Below are 12,286 nucleotides of genomic sequence, written 5' to 3' on the forward strand. Positions count from 1 at the left end.
TAAAGCACATAAACACTGTTATTTTCTTCATATCATCCATGTTAGCCATTTAGCTATGAAGCTAGAGTCACCGGGCAGACAGAAGCCCTGCCCATCACACAAATCCACGTCTGTTCTGATGTGAATTTGACACGCAAATGAAGCGGAGTTTGACGCGCGTATGAAGCGAGTAAACTCAAATGTTTACGCGGCTATTTACGCGTGAATAGCACGATTTGTCTGGTGTGAACACAGCATCACGGTGGAAAAGTGATGTCACCGGTGTTGCGTCTTAAAACCGGTATCACCATCAACACCGTCTATCGTGGCAAGCCTAATGCTCACGTAAATCATATTCAACTCTTTTAGATTTGCCTTCACTCATTTTTGACTTCCGTCCTCAACACATGATTTATTTTCAACACATTTTTAAACATAATAGTTTTATTTATAATATCTACTTTTTTATCTTCCCCATGCTGACAGTCAGTGCATAACATTTAACAAGTTATTTTGTTGTATTCAGACAAAGTACCTTTAAATATTTTAGTTTTTTATTAGGATTAAAGTGTAATTTAGACTTAATCAGTTATCTACAAAAGGTAAAAAAAAAAAAAAAAAAAGTTAAAATAGAAAGTTAAAATAATTATCAATTCAAAAATTAAAAATGGCTGCTTTTATTCACGAAATAAACAATAAGAAATAGAACTTATGACTCCAGAATAATAAATTTTTAGGAAACACTGTAAAAAAATTTCAGAAACATAATTTTAAATGAATGGGAGGGCAAAATAAATTGACTTCAACAGTAGGCCTGTTAAAGTTTACAGGTGCAACAATGTGCCTTGATGTACTTGAATGTTAGAAATGTGTTATCCTACACCAGTATAACATTACTTGTCTAATAAATGAACAAGGAAGATTATTTTGAATTTAAGTTATTTAATTATCTTGTTTATGAAGACTGCAGAGTGATGCATGAAAACAAACGACTTCGAATAATGTTTTAAGTATTTTGTGATATAGATTAAAATGTGCTCCTAGTACGTGGCCCCTGCCCGCCCCCCACAGGTTAAAAGTAAGCTAATGCAATTTCATAATGCAAATCTTAAATGCATGCTAACCAACAAATGATCAAAGGAAATTTATATATGTAATACAATATGAATTGATGTTTACTTTAAACTTTAATTATATTGTTCTATTAAAATTATTTTTTTTATATATTTTGTCAAATAAAATATTTTTGTAGAGACATCCACCATCATTTTGGGGCTAAAAAGTATCAGTTCAGGCACTGTTTTGGTACCGGTATCATTTTAAAAGTATCGATTTAGCACCCGTCAAAAAAACCTAAACGATACCCAACCCTAATCAACAAAGCTAAATAGAGCTGCACAATGAATCGAAATGATCTCGATTCGTCCCCTAGACGAACTTAATTCAAGTTCAGGAGAGAAGCAAAGGTGGCTGTACGAGTCTTTTCATTATTTCACATACATTGCTCTGCGACATGGACACCTCCAAATTATGTTAAAAGAGTCACATACTGTATTTCTAAGGTATAATTCACCTAAAAATTTCATTTTTGTCTTCATATAATCATATAACAGTGAGCTGTTTCCGCAGAGGGCGGCTGCGCGCTCTACTTAATGATAAATCCTTTAGTGAACAGAACCTGCAGTGAATGACAGGTAATACAGTTGTAAATAATATTGAGTTTGTTTCACAGAGTGATCGTTTGGGTGCCGCGCATGAAGTATAAGCAGCACTAAGCAGTGAAAATTAAACCGAAAGCGTGCACATCATTTAAATAATCATGTCGCATTTTTGAGTTATGATTGCGACAAGCATTTGATATGTTATTTCTTTCATAGTGAACATACAGTTGTGCAAGAAAATAAATGTTTACAGTGTCAGTAACTACTCTATAATGTTGATTTTACCTGTGAATTAGATGGTCTAATAATGTTGTCAATGACTGCAAGCATATATCTCAAACATAATTCAACATCAGAATTATTATAGGAAGAATAGAATTATTTATAGAAACCAGTAGACCTACACATAATATTATTATTGTTGTTTTAGCACGTTTGAGAAACAAACAATAATAACTGCAGACTCATATTAAGCTTTATTTTACATCTAAAGAATCATGAGAAAATCGTGATCTTGATTTTAAACAAAAAAAAAATTGTGATTCTTATTTTAGCCAGAATTGTGCAGCTCTCCAGCTTAATTATGCTTATAAACAAATCAGCAGCTTGTTTACATTCATTGGATATAATCAGGGGTCTGTTCTTCGTACCTCGCTTAAATGATCTAAGATGATTTGGCAGATCCTGGATCTTTTAATCTTGATAACTGATCTCTCGCTAATTTGGTTCTTCAAACAAGTTCGCGAATTAGATTAGAATGTCTGGATAAACTGATCTGAGATCGCTGTGTGTGTTGTGAAGGACAGATCTATCGATCCTCGAAATCATGATCAGCAATGCAACGATTGGCTGACGGCACAGCAGCGTAATGACATCATCTGATTAATATTCAATTATCCATGTGAGCAAAATTACGTCAAATTAGCAGTAAACGGCTTGTTAAATATGACACGCAATAACCTTCCACATTTGTTGTGAGATTCAAGAGTATTCAAATACAAGAGTATTCATCATGTATTTAAATGCATATCAATGTATTTAGTTCTACATTTAGAAAAGATTTTCTTTATTTTAGAAGCCGTTTTTTTAATCGGTGTAAAGAATAAATGGTTGTTTACAAAAACATTTTGATATTGGTAAAGGTGTCTGCAACTATTGTGAAGCATCAAATCACTGACATATTAACTATCAAAACATGTTCATGACTGCATAAATGTATTATTGCTTTAAAAATTTCACATATGTTTATTATACACAATTTGTACTAAGCGATCTAAAAAGTTCATATCAATAAGTTTTCTCTGTGCACCACCAGGTGGCAGTCTTTGTACTTTCATTTCGAGAGTGCAGATTGCATAAGTTTTATTAATATATATAACTTTATTTATTTTATTAATAACTATAACTTATAGTTATATATATATATATATATATATATATATATATATATATATATATATATATATATATATATATATATATATAGTTTTAAAAGTATTTACTCTTTTCCCAAGTGTATATAACTACTACTGTAAGAAAATATCAGAATTGGGAACATACTTTCTGTATTATATTTGCTTGAACTGAGCCGATCTAATCCTGTTTATATAAATTGAACCTGCTCCCGATCAGGTTTAACCTGGCAGAACTGTTGCTATGACAACAACTCTCGGATCAGCTTTGAAGAACGAAACGATCCTGGATCGTGTCAAATCGTCAATATCCAAATCCAGCTAACTGAGTAATCCACGTACGAAGAACGGACCCCAGGGCCGGAGTGGGACTCCTTTTCAGCCCTTGAGTTTCAAGCCTTTGACCGGCCCACCTCAGTTCACGACTGACTATATTAAAATAAGATCATTTCCAATTCAGTTTCAAATGACACTATCAAGTTTAAAAAAAAAAAAAAAAAAAAAAACTGCTTTAGAACTTCAAATGTTCAACAACCTTACAGTTTTATATGTCTTAACAATAAAAATGAAAAAAAAAAAAAAGTTAATCACTGGTGAGGATCGAACACGGGTCAGCGGCTTGATAACGCAACGTGCTGACCACTAGACCACAATGGTACTGCTATGCCTGCTTTCCCGGGATGATATTTCATAAATAAGAATACAATACAATACATAAGAATAGCGGAGCTGCAGCAAAATAATGGATAAAAATTGTGAGGCTATGGTTAAATAAATAAATAAATGAAAAAAAGTGTGACTGCTGCTTTCTCCGTTTGCCTAGCTGGAGAGAAACAGTCTGCGCAATTGAAGCGCAGAGTTGGTTTCATTGACTACAGCTCTCATCTGATCGGCTGAAAGATACGAGTTACCCTGCCTCTGCGTATCCAGGGGGAGTCGTACGTGAAAGAGGATTTGCACATTCTCGTTCAGGATAAACTCGCAAGTTTTAAACATTCAAAACTTTTTGTACACTTTTATACATTTGTACACTTTTATACATACAATGGTGTTTTGCATTTGTGAAACGTATTTTATGAAAATGTATTTTTATTTTGAGCACGTGAAAATTTTTGTGAATATAAATATGTTACGCACGTGAGTTTGATTTTATGCACGTGAATTTGACTACGCATGTGCACATAGTGTCTTTTGCGTGAATTTCTTTTGAGACTAAACTGATTCCATATAAATGTCACTAATGTCAGTGACACATGCCACTTATGTCAGTAATGTCAGTGATCTTGTGACATGTGCCAGTAGGTGTCAGTATAAGCACGTTATAAGCTTATTAATCTTATAAGTTTCCATTTTCTTTAATATTTAAAAATGACTAGGCAAATGACACCTATTATCTTACATGAATATATGTTATGAATTTATAACATGCGTTTTATTATAACTTTACAAGGCAATTTTTTTAAATACCTTAAAACGAAAATAAGTTAAATAATAAAATAAATTAATAAATTAACAAACAAAAAGAAGTCCATTTAGTAGCCAACAAAGGAACCCCCACAATGCAATGATATGGCACAACAGATAAGTGTAACCCCTCCTTTACATAAGCATGCCACAATAAATTTGAATGACGTCAAATCACTAAATATTACATGCGAAAGTATGACTACGAATACGTAAAATAAATGCTTTTCAATTAAAACTTCATGGAGTAGGCCAGCATATAAACTAACTTGCGACGCAATGAATCAGGTTAAAAGTCGCGTAATGATTTTCATTAAGCTTTGCCGGGTGTCAATGTCACTGCATTGACATGCAGCGCGACACTCTTGAGTGACATGCCTCTACCGAGTGACACATGACAGTGAAAATCGATTTTGTCACTACACTCACTGGCATGTGCCAGTGGCATCTGTACGTCAGATGTCGCGTCACTTCATGTTAAAACTGCTGCTAGGAATAACTCACGATGGCACCCCACCTTAAAAAAATCGGATTAATGCAAATTACATGGGTTGCCCCATAAAACTCGAAAAATACGGAACTCCGTATTTGTACAGAAGAATCCCATGTCTGAGAGGATTTCCTGAAAACATGTTTCATTAGATTTAATTTCAACAATCCACTCTGTGATGTTGAAACGTAAATTCAGAAGCGAAGCTTTTCTACAATTACAATACACAAAAACATTACCGCAAATAATAACCTCGTTATTACCAACAGCCATTTTCCTCAACCGGAAAACTCTGTTGAAGAAGAGTATAAAACAAAAATATCAAACTCACCTAAACTAGACAGAGACAGTACGGGGTTTTCTTTGGCCAGAAGGTTTCTCAGATCATACACAATATTCCTCAAAAACGGAGAGGCGGATAGCTCTTGCTGTTTGTGAACAAAACTTCTTGTTTTCTGCAGGTACCAGTGCTCTTGCAAAAGGTAGTTGCAAACTACGGACTTTGCCTCTGAAACCAGAGACTCGTCAACAGCCAGCGCAGAACCTGCTTCTGCCCCGACGTATTTCTCTGGCAGACCGCTGATATAGGCTGTTTTGGTATAGTGCTGATACCATCTGTCCGCGTTGAGAGAAAATGTTTGCGGGTAAATGACGTACTTCTTGCGCTGGACACGAGTGAGCATTCGAATCTTCTCCTTGACACTGCACGAACGCAGCTGGCCGAAAAACTCGTCCACTACACGCCTCTTGGCCGATGTGCTCTTCGCGGTCGAGGACGGCAGAATGGGCGGATATAATTCCTTTACTGTGGAAGCTTTAGCCTGGACATTTCGGTTACAATTGTGGCGTACTAATGTAACGGAAAGAAAATGGCACAAGCTTCGCCTGGTGCAAGTTGCCATGTTCACCTTCTTCTTCGGTTTTTCTTTCTTCTTCTTATATATTTATTGGCGCTTGACAAAAAACATAATAGTGTATTTCCGCCACCAACTGGTACGGAGTGTGCATCATTATGACTCTATAGTCCAAATCTATTACAATGTGATTACTCCAGTCGGCAAATTATGAACAAAAGTGTAACTGGCCATTCTTGTGTTAAATCAGACAATCAGTCAATTTGATAGAGCGAGAAGAATTCTGTAAATTAGGGTTACACGTGGGTGTTCTCCAAAGGGAGTATTTGTGGATGCAAAAAATACATTAAGACTCAAATGATGAGTACAGAACCAAAAAGTAAAGTCTATTGGATAGGACAGATAGAAAATATAAGACAAATAAAATAAGAAAAATATGAAAGAGATTCAGATCTAGAAAAATAATGTTAGGAAGGGATTAAAAAGGGGGGAAAAAAGAAGAGCAACAAAAAATTTAATTAACTACAGGTATAGTACAACAGGTCAAAGTGAGCATTTATAAAGAACAAAATGAAGTTTTTATGACATTTTTGTTCCACATATATTCATATAAGTAAAAAAAATAATAAATAAAAAACTGGGACGCAAAAGATTAATATTAAAAGAAAAATCAGAACAGAGAGAGTGGAATCTATAAAGAAATCGAGTGATTTTTAGTCAACTTGTAAAAAAATTACAACAAAAATGCATGTACAAGACGTTTGATGAGAGAGCAAAAAGTAATTAGGAGCTGAATGTGAAATACAGAAATTAATATAACATGATAATTGAGAAATAGGTCAGAAAGTCAAATTTCAACAGTTCAGGGCCTGTACAGGAAGGATTAAAATAAAAACAGATGTAGGTCTGCCAAGAAAATACTAGATGCTAAAATAGGTATAAAAACACTGGAACTTTTGGTGAAAACAGGATTAATTATGCTATGTCCTTGACATTTCTTACATCAGTTTTAATTTGATTATGATTATATGACTAATAAAATGTATTTAATTTGAATTTAAGTTTTTTAATTATGGCATTAGTCTAAACAGACAAAAGTGTCATGTATTTTGTATGAGTGTGCTACCCGTACCTGTGTGACGTCATCGTGTGTGTTCAGTTAATAAAAGAATACTGCATGGAACAGCAGGACCACTCTAGTGTTGTCTCATACATTATTTAAAAATGTAAAGTACCAAAAAGTATTGTTTACAACTGACAAAAGTCTTGTCGCCTATCCAAGAGCAACAAATAATAACTTCAGTTCTAGTTGATCATTTGGTATCAGAAGTGGCTTATAAGAAAGGCAAAGGCCTTTAGATTACGCTTATTTTACCAAAATAAAATTTTATCATGTCTTTATTATTTAATTAGGACAGACAGGTCTGACTTTGCTAAGACAAAAGTCTTGTTACATCTTTAAAGGATTCACAATCAAAAAGCTAGCACATCACCTGTGACAGATACTGTAATTTACACATTCCCGGGTGTGTAGAAGAAGAACCACTAATAGTTACAAAAGATACTAGTGTCTGATAAATAAATACTAGTACAAATTAATAACTACTATCTATTTAATAGTTACTAGTATCTAATGGATTGGTATCAGTATCTAAATAAATAAGTATCCAAATAAGTACTGGAATCTAATTTCTGCTTACAGGATAGATTAAATTTTAAAACGGCTTGCCATATGTTGAAATCAACAATTAAATTATTGATATCAAAATTGTAATTCTTGATATCAACAATTAAATTTTTCATATCAACAATTAAATTTTTGATATCAAGAACTGAATTGTTGATATCAATAATGTTGATTGTTGATATCAAAATGTAATTGTTGATATGAAGAATACATATCCTGAGAAGGAATAAAAGTCATAACGGCTTGCCATACTCTTTCTGACAGGGACAGATCTTTCTTCAATGGCTGGAGTGATCAATATATCAAAGAAAATACAGAAATAAGCAACATCCTTAAAATGTGTAAACCCTGAGTTATCAAGAGTGTGTTCATGATTGTGTGTGGTTCCTTGAACATGAGTCAGATCAAAAGTGTTAAAAACAGTCATCAGTTCTTTTGCAGCATTGATTTGTGGATTATCAATGTGAATAAATATTAAAATCCCCAGCAATACTAAAATAGTCAAATTCAGAAGTTACTATTGATAACAGCTTTGTAAAATCAGCAATAAAAGTTGGAGAATATTTTGTAGATAATGATCAGTAAAATGTGTGGAGCATCTTTTAATGCTATACTCAGATAATCAAAGTCACCAAATGACACTTGTTTACACTCATAGGCATTTTTAAACAGGGATGCATCCACCTCTCCTATTAACTCTGCAAACACTCAAAAAAATCTAAGTCTAAAGGAGCTATTTCATTCAGGACTGCTGCGCTACAACTGTCATCTAGCCAAGTTTCATTTAAAAGCATAAAATTAAGACAATTTGTGTTGAAAAAATTATTGACTAAAATGACTTATTGTTAAGTGATTGGATGTTTAAAAGTGCTTACTTAGCAGTTTTAGCTGTTTTTCTTACAGCAGTCTCAGATTTACATTTAATAGACACTAAATTTGAATGATTTGCTATACGGCTTGAAGAAGTCTTTGGTTTTCTGTCACGTATACAACACATATCTGCGTACATAAAGCTACGCTTATTTTGGGCAAGCGGAGACAGGAACACTTCCCAAAAGACATTATAGTTTGAACGCGCTCATGTTATTTATTCATTTTCTTTTTGGCTTAGTCCCTTTATTAATCTGGAGTTACCACAGCAGAATGAACTGACATCTTTTTCAGCACATTTCTACGCAGCGGATGCCCTTCCAGCCACAACCCATCACTTGGAAACATCCAATCACACTCATTCACACACATACACTACAGACAATTTAGCCTAACCAATTCACCTGTACCGCATGTCTTTGGACTGTGGGGGAAACCGAAGCACCCAGAGGAACACGTAAACGCAGGGAGAACATGCAAACTCCACACAGAAACGCCAACTGACCCAGCCGAGACTGGAACCAGCAAACTTCTTGCTGTGAGGCGACAGCACTACCTAGAGCGCCACTGCGTCTCCATAATCCTGGACCAGGCCTTATGCTAAGCAGCTGCTGTGGTGATCATGGAGAAGTGGAGAGCATGAGACTGATTCCTATAAGATCCCAGTGATAGATGAATCTTCGTATTGATCCCTAAGGGCCAGCCTGTACACCTCTCCCACCTGCAGCCACTCCACGATGGGCGTCCAGAGTTATCCAGCCTACATTGTCTAGACTGCAGCTCTGCACAAGCAGGCACGTGCACACATAGTGCTCAACCTGTGCAGTGCACATGCCCTTTTTAATTTTGGATAGAAAGTGCCCTTCAAAATTGATCTGAAGTGTCCCCGCGCCAACAATGCCCACCCCCACCCCACCGCTACTCACTTTGCGACAAACCAAAAAACTAAAAAATCCATTAATTTTCACTAGTTGTATTAGTATTTTTTTTATTACTATGCTGGTAACACTTTACAAAAAGGTTCAATAGTTAATGTATTTACTAACATGAACTAATCATGAACAACACATGTACAGCATTTATTAGTCATAATTGAACATATACTAATGCATTATTAACATCCAAGTCCATGCTTGTTAACATTAGTTAATGCACCATGAGTTAACATGAACTAACAATGAACTACTGTATTTTCATTAACTAACGTTAACTAACATGAACAAATACAGTAGTAAATGTATTGTTCATTGTTTGTTCCCGTTAGTAAATTGAATAATTAACATTTGCTAATGGACCATATTGTAAAGTGTGACCATTATACTTTGAATGCTTTAAATATAAGTTAAATCTTTGTAAACTAGAAATATATGTACTGTATATCCTTTATTTTACAAATGCGGGTAATACATTATAGATTTTTTTTAAAAATTATATTAATAAAATTTTTAAATTCAACTACTGTGCCCAGGGGCCTCTGCATTCTTAATCTGGGTCTGCTTTCAGCAGTGAAAATTAATCCACACTTCTATCTGAAGCTGCTTTGACACAATCTACATCACAAAGGTGGTATAGAAATAAAGATTAATTGAACTGAAATTGAAAAGTCTATATTGTACAATATTGTCTATAGTGTAGTATAATAATAATAATAATAATAATAATAATAATAATAATAATAATAATAATAATAATAATAATGAAATATGAATACAAATTAATAATAATAATAATAATAATAATAATAATAATAATAATAATAATAATAATACATTAATTTATTCATTTTCTTTTCGACTTAGTCCCTTTATTAGTCTGGGGTCACCACAGTGAAATGAACAGCAAACCTATCCAGCGAAAATTTTACGCAGCGGATGACCTTCCAGCTGCAACCCATCTCTGGGAAACATCATTCACATTCATACACTGGCAATTTAGCTTACCCAATTCACCTGTACCGCATGTCTTTGAACTGTAGGGGAAAACGAGCACCTGTCCTAGAGGAAACCCATGCGAACATGCGGAGAACATGTAAACTCCACACAGAAACGCCAACTGACCAAGCTGAGCCTCGAACCAGCGACCTGTGAGGCAACAGCACTACCTACTGCGCCACTACATCTCCCATAATAATAATAATAATAAATCAGAATAAACTGTACATTTAATAATCAACATTTATGGATAAAACAGTAATAATAAATATTTATAATCAGCATATTTACAAGACTCATTCATAATAATCTAGATGTGTGTATTTGTTTTCTCTCTCTCTCTCTCTCTCTCTCTCTCTCTCTCTCTCTCTCTCTCTCTCTCTCTCTCTCTCTCTCTCTCTGTTTCTGTGTTAGTTCTAAATGGCATTGAAAAATAAACTAAAATTAAAAATGACCTGCAGGGAGGGTTCTGCGAAGGTTAGATTTTGGTTACAAAAATAAGAAAAGAAAACCCCTGCAGAATACGTTCCCAAAATCGTTTGTTTCAATAAAATCGGGACCGATGAGTGAATGTTAAGGGAAGTATATGTGTTTGCATTCTCCAAGTAAATAATAATTATTATTATACTATTTTCAAAACACTGAACATTGAGACTTTTATTTTAAAACCTACAGAACATGAGCACCGGATGTAAACAAATCTTTATAGTCTTTGGCATAGAGGGGGACGGCCACGAACGTAGTTTGTCCTTAAAATGACAGCCTGCGGTGTTTTACTAACCCGGCAGCTTTTGCCTTTTGGACGTGGTTTATGGCGTGTATTAACTGTCAAGGTGTTTAAATCTTTTTCAGACTCTGCAGCCTGAAATGCCTCGAAGATTTTCATTGTAAGTTAACGTTACTCATAAATCCACGTCTAAGAAGTTTTGTTTGTTTGCTTCTTTGTGTTAGAGCTGCTATTCTACCATAAATGACGAGGTTCGCTTGGCGCAAGAAGCCAGCAAAAAATACGGAAAACTTGAACCAACCATCTTTACGAAAATAATTGACAAAACTGTTCCAGCTGTTATCATTCATGAAGACGACAAGGTAAGTGTAGAATCCCTGTAACTTTATACTTCTACGCTGTAGATTTTTTTTTTAATTGAAGCATATAATTGACAAGGATGAGTTATATAACAATCATACAAAACTTAGTGATGCAGAAAATTAAATAAAAAAGTAATCTAGTACTATAGTACCTGTGTAATATTTTGAAAATAAATTTATTTTACCTTATTAAGGAGTAAAAACTTATTACTTGTTGACTAAGTATCATTATAAAAGGTAAAGAAAAGTTGTTTCCATTTCAAAATGGCTTTCGAGAATATGAAAGTTATTAAATTTATTAAAGTTTTTATCTACTTATACCACCAAGTACAGTTTTTGGAATTTGCTTTAAGACTGAGTTATTAGTAAGATACATTTTCATTAAGTAAAGCAGTTTATTAGAGATGCTTTTCACTATCAAATTAAAATCATTGTACAAAAAAAAAAAAAAAAACAATCCCTGAAGAAGAAAGAATTTCCTGAGAAGTATAACTCTCAACACTGCAATTTAGTAAATCAGTCATGAGTCACTGACATTATTATTTTGGGAATCATGGAAAATGTTTGGAAACTCTTGTAGTGGAGGACTGGCCTTCTGGAGCTAAACATCTATAGGGCTTCATCTAATAATTATTTTATTAATCGATTAATATGTCGATAATTTAAAAAGCATTAATTTCCAACCTTTTATTAAAAAAAGCTCATCCCTGAGCTGTTATAATAATAATAATAATTATATATATACTCTCTAAAAACTGCTGGGTTGAAAACAACCCAATTTGGGTTGTTTTGGTAACCCAGGGCTGGGTCAAAAAGGGACAAACCCAACGATGGGTTACTTTAACCCAA

General features: G+C 34.1%; 2 protein-coding genes across 10 annotated transcripts in view; one reads left to right on the plus strand and one right to left on the minus strand.

The window, feature by feature from the left end:
* The window catches only part of mrps30 (mitochondrial ribosomal protein S30), a 28,481-nt gene extending 22,566 nt beyond the window's left edge, over positions 1-5,915 (minus strand). The window contains 1 exon segment of the mRNA NM_001089371.1: positions 5,338-5,915. Coding sequence (NP_001082840.1) covers positions 5,338-5,908 — 571 coding nt within the window. The 5' untranslated portion in view covers positions 5,909-5,915.
* A 5,137-nt stretch (positions 5,916-11,052) lies between these two features.
* The window catches only part of hint2 (histidine triad nucleotide binding protein 2), a 54,894-nt gene continuing 53,660 nt past the window's right edge, over positions 11,053-12,286 (plus strand). For 8 of the 9 annotated variants that reach the window (XR_012406144.1, XR_012406143.1, XR_012406146.1 and 5 more), the window contains exons 1-2: positions 11,054-11,181; positions 11,300-11,437. Coding sequence is in view for 1 of the 9 variants with exons in the window: in NM_001083572.2 (NP_001077041.1) it covers positions 11,104-11,181; positions 11,300-11,437 (216 nt within the window). In the remaining 8 variants the exon portion in view is untranslated. 9 annotated transcript variants of the gene reach the window in all.

Source organism: Danio rerio, chromosome 5 (genome assembly GCF_049306965.1).
Source record: "Danio rerio strain Tuebingen ecotype United States chromosome 5, GRCz12tu, whole genome shotgun sequence".
In the NCBI taxonomy this organism is placed as follows: domain Eukaryota; kingdom Metazoa; phylum Chordata; class Actinopteri; order Cypriniformes; family Danionidae; genus Danio; species Danio rerio.